The sequence below is a fragment of the Ascidiella aspersa genome, chromosome 3 (genome assembly GCF_963924565.1).
Source record: "Ascidiella aspersa chromosome 3, kaAscAspe10.2, whole genome shotgun sequence".
Classification (NCBI taxonomy): Eukaryota; Metazoa; Chordata; class Ascidiacea; order Phlebobranchia; family Ascidiidae; genus Ascidiella; species Ascidiella aspersa.
The window spans coordinates 6,914,362-6,931,353 of NC_139449.1; the positions used below are offsets into that span (position 1 = coordinate 6,914,362).

The window sequence follows — 16,992 nt, forward strand, 5'->3', positions numbered from 1 at the left end:
GATACTTCGCGTCAGCTTGGCGTTAAGTTGGACGAGCTTTACGAAATCAACGGCGAGTATGTTCAGATGGAGGACGAGATTGAACAGCTCAAGAAAACCAAGGAAAACAACCAAGCCGAGATAGAAGATCTGCGAAGCAAGCTGGAAGAAACTGCCAAGACTTCACAAGTACGAAGGATACCTAACAAGGCTGTATATTTAAGTGCGACCCATAATCATGTCGATTTCGACGGAAAAAGGCTCAATCGAGGAATATTTTTGGCGCTTATACGCTTTGTTCACATACAAATCTGTAAAATTTAAACTTAATTGTAAAACCAAATTTGGGAATTGTGAAAAACATTTTAGACTTTATTAAAAAAAAGGTAATGCCTGCAATCGTAGGCGCCGAACTTATTCCGGGGCGTTTTACCCAACCAGTGCAAAAGTGATTGAAAAAATGCATTTACAAAAAATTAAAAACAAATCGTTTTATCTGCCAGTTAAACTTTTCAGAAAAGTATCGTTTTTCTCGTTGTTTTTAGGGCGTTTCAAAATCAAGTGGCTCTGGGGTTGCAGCTTTGCAAAAGAAGTTGAACGAATCCGAAAAGAAAATGAAAGAACTTGAAAAGAAGTTTAAGGATTCAGAAAAAGAGTTAAAGGAGTCCCAAAAATACTCTTCTGAGGTAATATTTACTGTTGCGAAGATTCCACCTCAGTTGTTAGACCACACAACGCACAGCTTTACTGTAGTTTTATCACGCTAATTGTGAGGGTAAGAACGTAACCTTTGTATGTTGTTTTAACATTTTGTATTTGACCTTAGGATAAAATTTTCAAATCTCACTAAATGCTAGATTTTAAGTAATTCTTAACATTCGCTCTTATTGATAATTGATAATGATGAAAGATACACAGTACAGTAGTACACGCACATACATCTACTACAACAACTCGGTAACGGAAGTCGGGAGTTTCACTGCAGGCTGGTTGTTTTTCTAGGCTGCCTTGCTTGCATCATCGATCGACTAATTAGTTTACTTGTTTTTATTAATATAATTAATGGCTATTTTTTTTTTGCCCGAGAGACCACTTACCTTGTCAAACTAAGATACTAAATTTTCGAAAACTTTTACTCAGATAGTTCTTATTCTGCTTTACAGAGTGATGATTTCAAAATCTCCAAAGCCAAATGTTTGGAATTGGAAGAAAAATTAAAGGAAAGCGAAGCATCATTGAAGGTCTGTTTAATTGTTACAGCTTATTGAATGCTCCTTTTTTGTCAAACGGATGCCGTTTGAACTTTCCCACTAGCTTTTTCCCATTGGTGCCATACTTAAACTAAACAGCTATATGCGTGGAAAGTTAAAATTTGGTTAAGTCCTTCTTCTTTATTATGATAATTATGAAATACTTTTAGCTTAAAATGTGTGTTTAATTACCTTAAGTTATGTGCATGATAGATTATTTCAGAAAGTAATTCTGGTACAAAATTTAAACCAATTCAGAAATTAATTAAATTCTTATATATCTGGTAATTTTTGCCCGACTTGAAAACATGGATTAATAAAAGACGTATGTGGTTTTGATAAAATTATTTTAAACCACCCGCGAGATTTTTTTAGATTAAAATTCATTTTCCACAGTCTGTTTTAATTATTTCGTGTAAACTATAGCCAAATCTTTTAAATTTGATGTTACCGTAAGTGTTTTTTGTTTATTCGCTCTACCTTTATTATCCAGGATACTTCGCGTCAGCTTGGCGTTAAGTTGGACGAGCTTTACGAAATCAACGGCGAGTATGTTCAGATGGAGGACGAGATTGAACAGCTCAAGGAATTTATCGAGAAAAACAAAGATGTGAGTTTATAACGCACAGGCCATTGTAGAACCTGAAACCGAGTATTTTTGAAAATATTGGATTTTTTTTTTTTTGAAATTAGTAAAACAGATTTTTTTTCAATGGTTGAAGGTTTTATATTTTATTTTAATTTTTTTGAAATCCATAAAACCGAGTAGTCTTTTTTACGCTCGTTTCAATTGAAACGGTTAGTTGAATTATTTACGCCCGTTTTAATTGAAACGGTTTGTTGAATATTTATAAACCTAATTAAATATGATTTTATTTTACTATATGATTTTTTTGACATAAAATATCGGCCCATATTTACTGATCCGATATATCGTTTGAAGTAGAATGTTGTCCGATATTATTGGGAAACCGATATATCGGCCTATATTTGCTTAAAAGGTTACGCATCCCCTGTGTTACTTAACGAAATCGCATTAAAGCTTTTGTGTATTTTGCGCGTTAATTTTGTTCCAGGGCAGTGCGGTTCAAACGACTTTATCCGAGATGAGAGAGCTGAAGAAGAAGTTGGAGCAAGCCGAGAGCAAGTTGAGAGAAAGCGAAAGAAAGCTGAAGAACGCCGAAACCTGGCTGGAAAGATCAGAGTCGGCTGCACAGGTAAGTTTTGTATACAGGTTTAAAGTAAACAACTAAACATACACTCGTTGCTTGTTAAATTAATGCGTAACGCGTTTTTCGCTAATAAGCCATCGATAATAAACCCATTGTTTTCGGGGAGCTGTTTTATGAAAACGTTGGTTGGTTATTTGTCGTATCGAAGTGTTAAGAATCCATTGTGTATAATGGCGACCATCGAGCGTCTAACAACGTTACACTTTATAATTCCTAACCATTAATTGTCTCCTTACAAAATGGTCGCCAAGCATTTTGACACTGTTAAATGTTTTTGTGGCCTTAACCAGGGCTGCGGAGTCGATTAAAAATAACCCGAGTCCGAGTCCCGAATCTGTCTCCGGCTAAAAAACCCAAGTCCCGAGTCCAACTTAGCCAAATGTGCGAAGTCCCGAGTCTGGCCCTGACTCTACAGCTTGTATCCCACCAATTTACATGACTAAAATAAGGTAGATGTTCAGCAATCCACTTATAGGGTTGTCGTATAATTCATTAACTCACACACCATGGTTAAAAATGTCCACCATATGCTATTCCGCCTGTACAATTTCCAGTTGGCGGCCGTATCAGTTTAAAAATTTGGTTCTGCGCATGTCGGACTCGGGACTCGGGTAGTTTTACGTGGTCTTACTCGAGTCCCGAGTCCGACTCCGCAGCCCTGGCCTTAACCTCGTTAGCAGTATTTTATGACCTTTGAATGCATTTTTTATATAAAATTCGCAGCGTCATTGCAGCCAGTTAAATGGCATGTAGTCAAATTAAATGTCGTCTGTTTAATTTATGTGGGTCACAAAGGTGTATCGCGTTCTAAAACATACCACTTGAGACTTCAGCTAAACTGTTTCACATTTAACTTTTGACGCGTTTTCGGGTCTTTGCGCAACGTTAGTAAAATTATTGTTCAACATTCAGGCGAGCGAAGCGAAATGTGAAGCTTTGGAGAAGCAGCTAAAAGGATCCGAAAAAAGTGGCAAGGTAATAATTATTATAGATGTCCGATAGTATCGTATTGTAGCCGTTACGCGATGCCAAGTGGTAGTATTGGTACACCTCCGATACTAGGGTGGTAACCTAGTTCACATAGGAATTACTGGCATTGTTTACGACTGGCCGCAGCAGCACTTTATAATATAAATATTTTTAAATGATAACTAACGATGTTGAAAATGAATAAAGATATATTCGAAACGTTCAAAATGCCACCCACTTCTGTATAGGCTTTGATATTCTTAATATATACGTCTTACTAAAACCTCCAACCATTATGCTTCAGATATAACTAAACTTATTAACGCTTAAGCATGAATTTGCCGAATAACCTGTAGGCTTTAAACGTTAAAAAATTATCTTATTTGCTTGTTTGAGCGTAGTTATGACGTCATTTGATGTCGAATCGGATCGCGATAGTTTTTGTCCACTGGTCAACAACTGGACATCCCTAATAATAATTGTTTAACTTTTGCCAACTGTTGAATAATTGACAAAATAAATTACAGTTGAAAAGTTTAACACCTGACTTTGAAATAATAGAAAAAGCAATTCAACGGATAGAAAGTTTTTTTTAATTTTTTTGTTGCTTTTCACCAGTAATAATTTGTATTAAAAATGCTTTACCTCTTTTCGTTCCAGAGTGGCGAGCTTAAAACCTTAACCGCCAGATGTTTGGAGTTGGAGCAAAAGTTAAAGGAAAGCGAGACTTCGTTGAAGGTCAGTTTACAATCTTTTTCGCAAAGTTAACGTTTTTTTACAGTTTTAATTTATTTTTGTTTGCGTTTTAAAATTTTCCTTGCAACTTTTTGTAATTTGTGAGTAGTTGGCATACCCGTGAATTCTTGTGCTTTTCCCGGAATTGCTTTATTCGTTTTACTTTGGTAATCTCAACCTACCAAAAGTTAACGCTTCATCAGTGATGGATAAAGTGTTTGCCCTGTTTTAACATTAACTGAGCGTTACATTAAGACGTAAAGATCCATCAATAAGGTTTTACTATGTTTCGTAAAGTGTTATGCCGGTTTTATACCGTTTTAACATTAGAGGCTAAAACGTTCTTATTTTAGTTTTTACTTAATAATTGGTTACTGCAAAAAGAGTGGCAAGTTTAAATTTAATATTACAACTAACAGAACCATAAGCGCTAACTTCAACCGATTCATACCAATTCAAAAATTTTAAATGTCATTGCTGAAATAAATTAAGTGAATGGCTAAGAGCACTTAGGCCACTGTTTTCAAATGACTTGACTTAACTTAAGTACTTGTTATTGACTGTTAAGACATAAAGATAAAATATGTGAAAAAAATGTTAGAGTTCTGTACAATATTGGCTGAAATCAAGGTTATGTTTTGTACCGGATGTTATTTGTTAATTTGAGATTGATTCGGGCCGTTTTTAAAAGTACTTGTTAGAGTTCAGGGTTTAAAAAGGCATGGAAAGACATAAAAATGTGGCCCTTTTGATAGTTTTTTGTAAAGTCAAATTCTCCCAAGGTTTAGTTATTTTAAGTATTTTTCGCTTATTTGCTCTACCTTTATTCGCCAGGATACTTCGCGTCAGCTTGGCGTTAAGTTGGACGAGCTTTACGAAATCAACGGCGAGTATGTTCAGATGGAGGACGAGATTGAACAGCTCAAGGAATTTATCGAGAAAAACAAAGATGTAAGTTTATAACACACATGCCAGTGAACAGCATGTTTATAAAACCGAGTTTTTTACGCTTGTTTTAATTGGGGCGGATACATTGAATTGATTTAATCTTTGAATTGATTTACGTATTGAAAAGTCTGAAACCCTATGTTTTTTTCCGAAATTCTTTAAATATTGTGTTATGTTCATTGTGCATCTTACGTTATGTGTTTTGAAAGTACCGTTATTCTCTTTAATTGTGTTGAACTTGGCCTGTATACTGTTTTGATTTCGAATTATATTTTTAAAAAAGTCGGGCGATCCAATTTTAGGTCGTTAAAATTTTTCTTTGAATGTCTTTGAATTTTTTTTTCAAAAATTGTTTGGCAACTGACAACCCATGATTAACTCAACAAGTGAACATGCCTATATTCTGTTATCAAGCCCTTCTGTAGTCGAAAATCGGCCATATAGCTCCATTGCATGCTGCATTCGGTTAGTACATATAACTTTTTGGGGGAGAGATAAGGTTGCAATCCCCTGCTTTCTAGAATAAAAAATTTTTACGTCTTATTTTTATTTCAGGGCAGTGCGGTTCAAACGACTTTGGCCGAGATGAGAGAGCTGAAGAAGAAGTTGGAGCAAGCCGAGAGCAAGTTGAGAGAAAGCGAAAGAAAGCTGAAGAACGCCGAAACCTGGCTGGAAAGATCAGAGTCGGCTGCCCAGGTAAGCTTTTATATACAGGTTTAAACTGTAAACGGGGACACACTTGTTGGTGTTTAATATATTCGTTTGGCTTTTCCGTCAGAGGTGTACAACTTTACACGTCCATTGTCTATTGTCCAGTTTGAGGCTTGTCCGTTTATAATCGGATTGGAGACGATATGTGTGTGTGAAAATAAGGATTTTTGTCAATTTTTGAATGACTAAGTTAGAAATACAGCCATGGGTTATTTACTGACCTGAAGGTCACCGGTTTGCCAACACTGTTATAGAACTTAAATATGAACTAGTACGGGATTAAATGTGTTGACCACATGGAAACTTGTTACTTTTACTGTGTGAGTGTGTGATGCTCCAAAAGCTGATAGAAAACCCAGTAGCTAAGAGCAGTGCATCTCAACCTTTTATGGCTTGCGGCATAAAATATTTAAAAGAATTGGTTTTATTCATAAAAATAACAAAGGATATTTATAATTTTCTGCCAATGTGCAAGATGTGAATATTTGTTGTTAACCAAGTAAAAAATATGTTTTTTTTGTCTGACCGGTTGCCACCCCTTATATATATTTATTTGAAAAAAGCGATCATCTTGCTCAGAAATAACGAATAGATTGCCGCATCCCTACAAGATTTTTCCGTAAGTAAATTACTAGAATGTGACAATAAACGGAAACCGGCTTTTTTAGCCTTTAATGCATCTGTCAGTCATCTTACTTTGTATATTTTCTGAAACCACCATGAAGGGTTTGACACGTATGCCTAAATGCCTTTTGAGTGACTGCTTTTTTGCAGCATCGCCTTTAATAAGCGTATTTGCCGAACTTTTTTTTTTAATTTTTAGGCAAATGATACAAAGCATGAAGGTTTGGAGAAAAAACTGAAGGAGTCCGAAAAAAATGTTGAGGTAATATTTCTGTATTTATTTGGATTTCGTTTTTTTGCGTTTTGTTTTTTAACAATTAAGAATTCTGTATGGTTTTACTCTGAAGTATAAACTGAGTTTCTAAACAATATCCTTGTAAATTAAAAAATACACTTCCTATTACTTACAATATTTAGCGCAAATGGATATTCTCCAAAATCTGACAATTTTCTAGTCAATTCTATGATTCTTTTTAAACAAGCGTATTTGACTCCAAGTAATGTTCTAATTTACAGTTAATCGCCAAGTTAAAGAAGCACATTTCCAAACTTGAGCAAGCCTTACGTGGTTCCGGAAATCAGGTAGGTTTTGTGTTGGTATTGATGTAAACCATTTTATTCAATTGTTCGTGGCTGAGTGTTACTGAAAACATTTTCTAACAACGCTTGTAACAGTTGGGCCTTTTGCTTACAATGTATTAAAATGGCAATGCTGTCATCACTGGTTTAGGCAATTTACCCAACCACGACTAACTTTTATGCTTATGGCCCACCTCCTTGCGTTTGTTACCATTGGTTGCCGAAATACCAAGAAAAAAATATATTATTCTTGTGTTTTAATAGTTTAACGTCTTGAACTTCAGTGTTTTACCACTGATTTGACTTGACTTGAGTCTTTTCAAAATGACTTGTTTACAACCCTGGCAGGTACTATAAAAAAATGAGGGTCAATGAACTAACCAGACTTCCGCCGACCACTGATACTAGTCTTGTAGGCAGGGTTGCCATGAATAGGGAGCGACGAAAACAACATTTTTTGCGAAATGGTTGGTAATGGGGAAATGGGTGCTTAGCACAGTCGACACTTTGATTAAATCAGTAGAGCTATAAGCGTGTCGGGTTTTTGAAATAGCGTTCTTCAAGCAACATTAACAGGAGTAGACCAAAAACCTTGATAAATTGCTAAAGCAGATTTTTCCTGGCAAAAAGTATGGAATGTGATATGTAGGGATGTTCAAAGTAGAATCCCAAGGTATTCTAGAATAATAGGTTTCGAATCTAGAATAACGAATCCAGAATAGCGAATCCTAGTATATTTTTATTAAATTATTTAACCTTGATTTTGTTTGGGGAAGGGATTAATCTTAATCTTCCCCACAGGGCCTAACAATCACAGCAATAAATCGCCCAAACAATTTGCTAACATGTGTACATTATAATCGAAAAATCTCCCATATGTTTAACATTCTTAACAACTGTCATTTGAAGCAGTTCTGTAAACTGTATTATGTCAACTGTCCAGGTTGTTCCCAAAACTTATTTATTTGCCAATAGTGAGTACAATAAAACACTGCACACAGAAGTATTAAGCAATTCGGTCCTGTTTTTGAAAGCATTATTGGGTTTTAGTGCTTCTTTTTTGACTACCATGATCTGTTATGCAGTCAAATAATGTACTGCAAAGAATACAAAGTTACTATTGACATAACGAATTTTTGACAATTACGCTGTGCATAACTGCATTACCTCGCTGAATATTGGCCTAAAGTTGACCTTAAGTAACCCTATAGCGCATTTTGTGGACGGCCAGCAAGTTTTACAACGTAATATTACTTTTGCAACTTAACGCATTTAGGGCAATTGCGAACTCCACACCAGACATTACAGATTACACGTTAGTCGCTCGCCCAATAATGCTTGATTGACACCTAATTATTAGACGAAAGTTAACGCGAGATGCAGTAATTGGTCGCCCGAAAAATCGCTGACACTGCACTACCAGGTTACATTTCAAGCAAGCACTGTAAATTGGTCGCCGCAGCGAGAGGCCAACTTACCGCACGCGTTTGTATAATTAGGCGCAACAATCGCCGGCGAATCATTAAATTATATCTGTTGCAATTACCCGAAATAAACGGCAGAATTGGATTCGATATTCTACTTTGAACATCCCTAGTGATATGACACACGGCTCGTATAAATACAGTGCATTTCCAAAAATGCTTTTTAAATGCTAATCTAATATTTTCGTTGTCCTTATTTTTGGGTCCATTTCGATGGTAACCCCTGCTTGTAGGCCTGGGGGACCACGAAAGTTTCTCTATGCAAGGGCAATTTGTTTCGCGGCGTCCTGTAAAAACAAAAATAAAGCACTTTTTCGGCCTTCCTGTGCCTCGTCGCTGGTGCTTAACTTTGTTGTTTTGTTGTTTCGTGCAGGAGGCGATTATTCCCGGTGAAGTGGAAAACTTGAGACAACAACTTCAGGAAGTCCAGGAACAACAGTAAGTCGAATGTTACAATTCAACAGCCAGTTTCACACTTGAGAAACAAAGCGGAGTTTTACATGGAGTCGAACTTTGTTAGAACTTTGCTGCTAATTGCTTAGAAGCCGAGAAATAGATGCTTCTTTTCTGTTGGCCTGTATTTATGGGGTGCTTACGACCCAAACATGTATAGGCATTATTCATAAATGAACTGGAAGAATCGTTAATAATACAAATGGTGTTTAGGGATGTTCTATAATATCGGATCGGGGCAGACACCCGATACCAAGTGGTAGTATCGGTGCCAATCTAATACCAACTCAAAATGGCTATTTTAGCCGTGGTATGCCATCTACTACAGCAATTACTATCTTGAACGGTAAATTAGAAAAAAGGCTGTGAACAGCTGATGGTTATAAAACTTTTTAAATCTTACCACTACTGGCAAAATTTATCATTAAACGTTTCAAAGAATTTCTTTTGTTTGTATGATAATACTAATGACTTGATTGGTACTTATTTTTTAAACTATCGCGTATCGGTACCTCAGTAAAATATTAAGCATCGAACACTAGTTACTCTTATAGCTTCATTCATATTCAAAGGTTTGCTATTTTTAGCCAACATCGACCGCCACACTTGTTCTTGTTTTTCCAGCGCGCTTGAATTAAACCTGAAAAAGTCGTTGGAGATGAAGGTCTTCCGCATGAAAGAGCAACTTCGAGTGCAGACTCAAAAACACGACGAAAGTGGTGAGTTACTCGCCCAGATCACTCGTTTGCGTAAAATCGTTAAGTCGTGAAATTTCGCAAAAGTTGCAAGGCTTGATTTCAACTGTTTGTCGTTAGTTCGAATCTCAGTACATTCTAGCTTTTTTGTATGTGAATTCGCTAATTGGTTTTATTACCGAACAAATCTAGCACTATAAGTCATGTTTCACTAAACTACGCCCCGGCGGCCAATTTCATCCCGCGGAGTAAATTCTACTAACAAGTGAGATGAAGTCTAGTTGAAATGTTTTTGGGTGCAAGGCCAAACTAAATTTTTATAGAATTTCAAATCGGACGGCGATTTTTCGGAGCTCACTACACTTTGTTGAATTGTCGTTTACATTTCATTCGTTTAACTTGACACTAATCAAGTTAATAAACTAGAACAGAAAGTTATACACTACAGCAGTGCTTCTTAAACTTTTTTAGTTTTGTTCACCCCTAGCATCTCCAGATTTCATTCACCCTTGTCTCATGATATGATAAAACCATCTGGTCTATATATAACAGCGCAAAATGACTTTCGATTATTTCGATTTTTGTTAAGATCAACTCAAGCTAAGTTTTACCATTGTATATCTACAATTTCTGGAGTCCAGAAATATAAAGCACAAAACACAGTCCCCAAACGTTTGTACACTCGGTGCAAACCAACAAGCCAAAAACACCAGTTCAGTAGTCGATTTACCGCAGAGCTATCGTCCATTTCTGACGGTTCACCCTTATTCACCCCTTTTGGTTGATTCACCCCTACAAAAATTTGATTCACCCTGGGGTGAACCATTCCCCAGTTTAAGAAACACTGCACTACAGTGTATCCGCCCCATGATCATCAGGCATTATAGTCATTCGAGGGCCAAGTATCTTTGCGCCAATTTTCGGAGCCGCGCGTTTGAATCGCTTCGCAGGTTAACTGTATTTCTAGGCAGAAACTTAATTTATGTCCGTCCAAATACATTTGGTTATCTCACTTAAAATAAAAAAAAATTTAAAAAAAAATGCCATTCAGGCAACGCCTGCAAAACAACCTCATTATTACAGACTTGGACAACTAATTCTAGGTTTCTAATTGATTGAATTAGAGCGTATTTCTAATTCTAAACTTATTTGAGAAAACTCAAAATGATATAATTTTATTTCTAATCTAGTTTTAAAATGCTAAAATAAATCTAGTTGTCCAAGTCTGCCTTATTGGCCACACGCCCTCTCAACCAGCGGTTCCCAAACTATTATAAAAATCTTGCCTGGCGGACCCGTTGCAATTTATTTGATATTTCGCGGCCCAATAAAATTTCAAGGATCAGTTGACCCATATTTCTTGTAATACACTAGTGCAGTCACGATTCTTTCTAATGTAACAACCTTCTAATCAGGGTGGTCCACGGTTGACTGCATCGCGGGCCACAATATTTCATGCATATTCTTTGCGGGCCACATAAAGTAGGCTAAATGCGTACCAGGAGCGGATCAACGTTTTTCGTTTGGTCGAGGCATGAAATGTTTAAAGATAACGTCACAAAGTAGCATCGAAAGACAGATACGCTCCAGAAACTTGCTTCTGTCGTCGAACTTGTGCGCAAATAAATCGAATGTTATGAGACTGGGAAAACTAGTGTGCGCGAAGCGCGAAAAATTTGCGTATTTGACAACAAATTGTCACAATAGACATCATAAAACACGCTATATCATCGAATAAAAAAGCATAACTAAAGACAATAAAGATGACAGATAATGTTTAAAACATAGACTAATGTTTAAAAACTTAAAAGACTAATTCTCCTTGCGGACCCTCTGAAACTGCTGTACGGACCCCATTTGGTCCGCGGACCCCAGTTTGGGAACCGCTGCTCTAAACCGAACGCCATTCCGTGCAGTGACGTCATCGTCGCGCATGTCAACGCGTTCAAGCAGCCGAAACGCGTCAATTATTCCTGGCGGCGTCGTCCAACTCACCAAACTCGAAATGCAGGAAATGGCCTGGAAGAGAGACAAGGCCCGGATGGCCTACCTCGAGAAAGAACTGGCAAAGTACAAGGACATAGAGGTCAAACGAAGGTCAGTTGTTGCGCAATTTACTTGCTGTTTTTTAGGAGTGACGATTTTTTGGTGATTATGCCTTGTATGGCTCTTTTTTGTTTTTATGATAACACCTCGCCTTTTGCGGGGTCTTTTTAGCAAGTTAGTACAGTAAAAATGTGCTTCGTTGAAAATTTTTGCTCCTTTTTTGAAACATTTCTGGTAAAAAATGATTCCAAATATTTGGTTGTGGGCCAGAGGTTATTTTAGCGGGTATTTTTCAAGTAGAATTAAATAAAGTAAGTAAAACGTGGAATAAATCTTTTATTCATGTTTATAAACAGATTTTTTTTTTCTTAACTTCCAGAAGAATCGATTCGTATTGATTTTTACTGTTCACTTAAAAGTTCAGTCGACTTTTAAGTATTTAACTGTTTTACTGGCAAATCTGTCCACGAAATACACTATTTTGACTTAAAAACGTGTAAGATTTTTAAAATACTTGAAACAAATGCTCCATTTACATGATAAAAGCAGCTGCACTATTTATCTTTACGGTCGTTTTCAAAAATTTCAAACAATGCAACCGACTGTTGTTGCGTCACAATCGCAGGGCTGAGAACCAGCGACTGTTGGACCAGAACAGGCAGATGCACTCGCAGCTCAAGGATCGTCGCACGGTGGCGCACGTGAGTCCGGCGCAGAAAACCGAGGAAGAAAATATTCCCGAAAAGGAAAAGAAGTTTTCCGCCCTTCCGCCTTCACCCTCCCCGAAAGAAGGTAAAACTTTTCGTGTTTGTTTACAACATTATGGCAATTAGTCAATCGCTGAAATTTTTCCATTTAAAGAAAGCTGTATCGCTCTAATTTTTTTGAGAGGAATATCATTACTAAAACACATAATCTGTAGTGAAAGCTAATGTTATATTTTGTGTCAATTTCTGCTCGATTCTTTTCAGTCGTTTATGTTTATTTATCAAATGAAATAAATTTACATTTCTTGTGATTTCTGTGAAATGCACTAACTTTGCAAATATTGAACTTTTTTTCTTCCTTATCAGTTCGCTGTCGATCGTTAACGCGGATTAGAAAAAAAATAAGTTTAGACAAATTTCGGAACACAGTAATAGACAAACTTAGCAATTAGAGAAAAAAATGTTCATACCTAGAAAAAAATATTGTTACCAGATCGGGAACCAAAACGGATATCAAGTTGTATCCAACTCGTCTGACCAAATATATATGGGTATTTTAGGAATGATTTGCATTCAAAGGAGGATATTTGTAACACAAAACGCAGATTTTACATTTAGAATTAATCAATAGAGTAACTGGTTTTGTCACAAAATTTGGCGTAGGACTAATAATCAAAACAATATATAAAAACTAACATTACTAACCGTCGAAAGGGCATACTTTTTCCCAAAATATTGGTTATCGGCAGTTGCGAAAAAAAATCGAATGGGACATTTTTAAAACCTGCCCAAAATAATATTGCGACAACCTTACCCTGGAAATACCTAGTTAACTGTGGACTGCATAGTACAGCAGTTCCTGAGGGCTTGCCACACTATTAATTTCCGTTCTTTTTTTGGCAGATGACGAAAACGCAATGGAGTGCAAGACGCAATGATCAATCTTAGCTTCGAACTGCCCTTTTTTCTCTTTCTTCTGTTTGTTGTAGATACTTTTATTCTGTTTCTTGTATATACCAATAAAATATTAGTTGAAAGCAACTCTTGATTATATTAATTTTAAGTAGTGCATTTACCTCAATGATATTTCCAGTTGCCCAAAAAGATACATAAACCAGCCTGAAATGCGATTAGACCGCATCACACTATTTTTTATTTAAACCCATGGCTTCTAGGCGTTTGGCTCTGGGCGATATTTACTGTCGCTTTGGATAATAATAATCAACTATAATCTACCCCCTTTAAAAGCTGGTCGTTGATATCACTTTGCTTGTGTGTAATTGCACCAAGTCTATTAGAGAAATGACTTGACTTAACGAAACACTTAGGTCTAATCAGGAAAAAAATACTTGGATAAAAATTGTTTTCATTAGGCATTATTTTTAATTGGGTTATTTATCTTAATTAAATAAACTGCACAAAAAAAAAATTTGCTTGCTGTATTTTGCGTTTATGTTATTTTTTAATTGAGTTATTGCTCATAGGCAGACGAGTTTACCAGTTTTGACAATATAAGGTTTTTAAGAAGGGCTTGACTTTTGCTATTTATTCGAAAATACTTGACTTTGCACGTGAGTATTTTCATTTTTAGAACTTAAACAATATAAATATATACACATAATTCAACTTCAGTATTGGTACCTATGACATTAATATGTACCGGTAGGCTACATACAATTTTATATCAGCAATTATTTATATACAAATCATTATTATTCCATTAGTAACTTAGTAAAGCTGAGTTACTAAATACGAAGTAATATAATTACAAACAATAATAATAATCGCATGTTGAAATTGGCAAGTGCTAAAACAAATCGTCCTCGGATTTGTAGTAGAATTTCGGGGAACCACAAAATGTATCCTGTCTTTGTACACAAATAGCATATATATTTAGCACGTTATTTTAGGATCCCACACTGTTTCGGTACAAGTCCAAATTTCCCCAATGTAGATAAAAGTAGATAAAAACTTCCCTACATTAGAATCTGCTCGCTAGATTAAATTACGTCAGCCCTGTGCGCATTTCTGGATAGTTTGTTTTTAAAAACACAAATATCTAATAAAGTTTTTTAAACCAAAACAAATGCATTTTTAGGTGGATTTTACTATATATTTTTTATCTCAAATACAATATTTAAACTGACATTTATTTTAAACAATGTCACGTTTGGCTGACCAAGCATGTATATCTCCTTGAAAACTTACATTAGTTAATCAAGTAGCCCCTTACAAATCTTTGAAAGTTTCGTAATATGCAAAACAGTTTGACTAAACGCGGTGTAGCCAATATTTCCTTCCTCCTTTTTCTTGAACGTGTTAGATTAGCGAAGTAACACATTTTTCACGCAATGCGTCTCAAAACTAGGCACTAGATGATAATGTGTTCGGTATAGACAAAATATGTGTTGGTGGATGTTTCGTTTTAGTTACAAAACATAAGGTAACCGCTAACCACCTTTTGTATTATAAACAAAGTCATCCACCAGAGCTTATTTTGCTTAGTAATTGTTTTAGTGTTCTAGCTTAGTAGGTGTTTTCACAAAAGAATGTTACGCGCTGGTCTAGAATCCTACCACAGCGTTGAAAAATTATTAAATCAACACACATTATTTGGGTTAGGGTACGGACTGTGGTTAAGTGCTTTGCATGGTGTAGGTGGATCAAGTATTATTAAATTTATTATTTAGTAATAATGCTTGACCTACCCAAACTTAAACGCTAACCCGCACTCAAGCCCAAATATAATGTACTCTGTAGTAGGATTCTAGACCAGCACCGAATTTTGCCCTCTAACAGAACACATAATTCCGCGATAAAACTTCTAAAATATTATAATAAGTTGTGATCTACGGCGTCAAATAGGTTTACCATTAGACATTAGAACAATATGTTTTTGATGTCAGGCGTTATACAATTTCTACTAATAAGTTGCAAACTTATTCGCTAGCAGTGTACCAGATTGGAAACTTTGGATATTGCGTGAGGGAGATGTTTTGCAGCTGAAAAAATGCGCGGGCTAAAAATAAAATTTCGACTTGAACTTGCGTGGCTGAAAATAAACCACCAGGCTACCGAAAGTTGTAAGTTGCCACATTATAATAAACTTACAGGTATGCAGCGTTCATAGAATACTTGAAGCACTGAGCAATTTTTGGTTGGTGTGCAGGTGCAGTGCGCAGGTAAATATTTAATAAAGTTGGATAGTGTAGCATTTAATATGCAATATTACTCGATATTGCCTAATTTGACGTCACTAACTAGCGTTAAAAAATGTTATGCAACTTCAGTATGCTGCCCGCCAATTTTTTTGTGATTGTTGTGGCCCTTGTACCATTTTAGTTGTGCTGGCCTGATTTAAGGTGACACATTTTCGGTCATACCATAGAATACTATGGTCATACACGAGTTATGAGTGAATAAATCTTACATAAGTTTTACAGAAGCCATACTGACGTTTCTATTATGTTAATATACTTATCGTAAATAGTAAAGTTTGTTAAAGCCCGTATTTATATTTTAGCAGTATTAGCGCGTTTGCTCGAGTCAGATTTGCGCGGCTGTGACCGATGCTGAAAGTTCTACTGCAGTCCAAACTTTCCAACCTGGGCCTTGTATTAAACTTTAATTTAAAACTTCTGGACCTGGCTTATTCTTCAATAAAGATATATTTTGAAAATGGTTTGTGTCAAATTTTAAAGTTGCATACTTGGTTGTCGGGCAAATAGCATCTTTCTTTCTTTCTATAATTGCTGAAACGTTCAATATCCTCTGAGAATTCACCTTTACAGTGGACATTTTTTTTGAATAATATATAGCACCTAAACTTTATTATATTCGTGTCAAAAATGTAGAGTGACAATTTAGCAAACAAGATTTAGAATGGAGCTAAAAGACAGAAAGGTTACAAATGTAAAATAAACTCTTGATATAAGAACTTCATACCTATTGTACAATTAAGTGAAATTGTGTTTGCCACCTCTATCTATCAGCCTATTATGTTGTAATTGTTAGTTAAAAGATGGCTTGCCCTAAATTATTAACTTATTCCCAAAACTAATAAAGCTTAAATCAAAATATTATGGGTGAAGTTGCATAAATGCCAAGCAGTATTTTTATGCCAAATTGTGACAAGGTAAGTAGTAGTAAATTAGACAAAAAATGAGGTTTTTGTTTTTAATATATGAGTTTTTAACATAAACTTAAGTGTGAGTTAGGGTTCCTCTCCGGGAATGTTTCGACAGGAAATTCCCGGGATTTCCCGCGAAATAACGATCCCGAATCCCGGAAATTTTTTTTATGTAATCCCGGTTATTCGGCAACATAAAAAAAAATGAAAAAAATTTTACCAAACCTATTAAAGTCATTGCTTGAGTTGCTTTTTTTGCGTTTACCAGCGGAAAAACGTAATTAAATTTATTTTACCAATAAAAATGTGCCTAGTATGCGCGTGTTTTCTATAAAAAAAAAACAAGGGTGTTGACTTTAATACGAGAACGTCTTGTAAGATTGCAGAAGCAATACTACACAACATAAATGAGCTTAATCAATCCCGTTTCCCGGGAGTAAAAAAATCTGGG

At 35.8% G+C, this 16,992-nt stretch overlaps 1 protein-coding gene across 1 annotated transcript in view; it reads left to right on the forward strand.

Moving 5' to 3' along the window:
- The window catches only part of LOC146158971 (uncharacterized), a 48,572-nt gene extending 35,119 nt beyond the window's left edge, over positions 1-13,453 (forward strand). The window contains exons 40-55 of the mRNA XM_083384813.1: positions 1-168; positions 525-665; positions 1,143-1,220; positions 1,723-1,839; positions 2,306-2,446; positions 3,374-3,436; positions 4,091-4,168; positions 5,000-5,116; positions 5,669-5,809; positions 6,648-6,710; positions 6,965-7,030; positions 8,885-8,949; positions 9,589-9,683; positions 11,576-11,756; positions 12,331-12,497; positions 13,316-13,453. Of these exons, the coding sequence (XP_083240939.1) occupies positions 1-168; positions 525-665; positions 1,143-1,220; positions 1,723-1,839; positions 2,306-2,446; positions 3,374-3,436; positions 4,091-4,168; positions 5,000-5,116; positions 5,669-5,809; positions 6,648-6,710; positions 6,965-7,030; positions 8,885-8,949; positions 9,589-9,683; positions 11,576-11,756; positions 12,331-12,497; positions 13,316-13,350 (1,716 nt within the window). The 3' untranslated portion in view covers positions 13,351-13,453. The remainder of the gene's footprint in view (positions 169-524; positions 666-1,142; positions 1,221-1,722; positions 1,840-2,305; positions 2,447-3,373; positions 3,437-4,090; positions 4,169-4,999; positions 5,117-5,668; positions 5,810-6,647; positions 6,711-6,964; positions 7,031-8,884; positions 8,950-9,588; positions 9,684-11,575; positions 11,757-12,330; positions 12,498-13,315) is intronic.
- Positions 13,454-16,992: the final 3,539 nt, after the last annotated feature.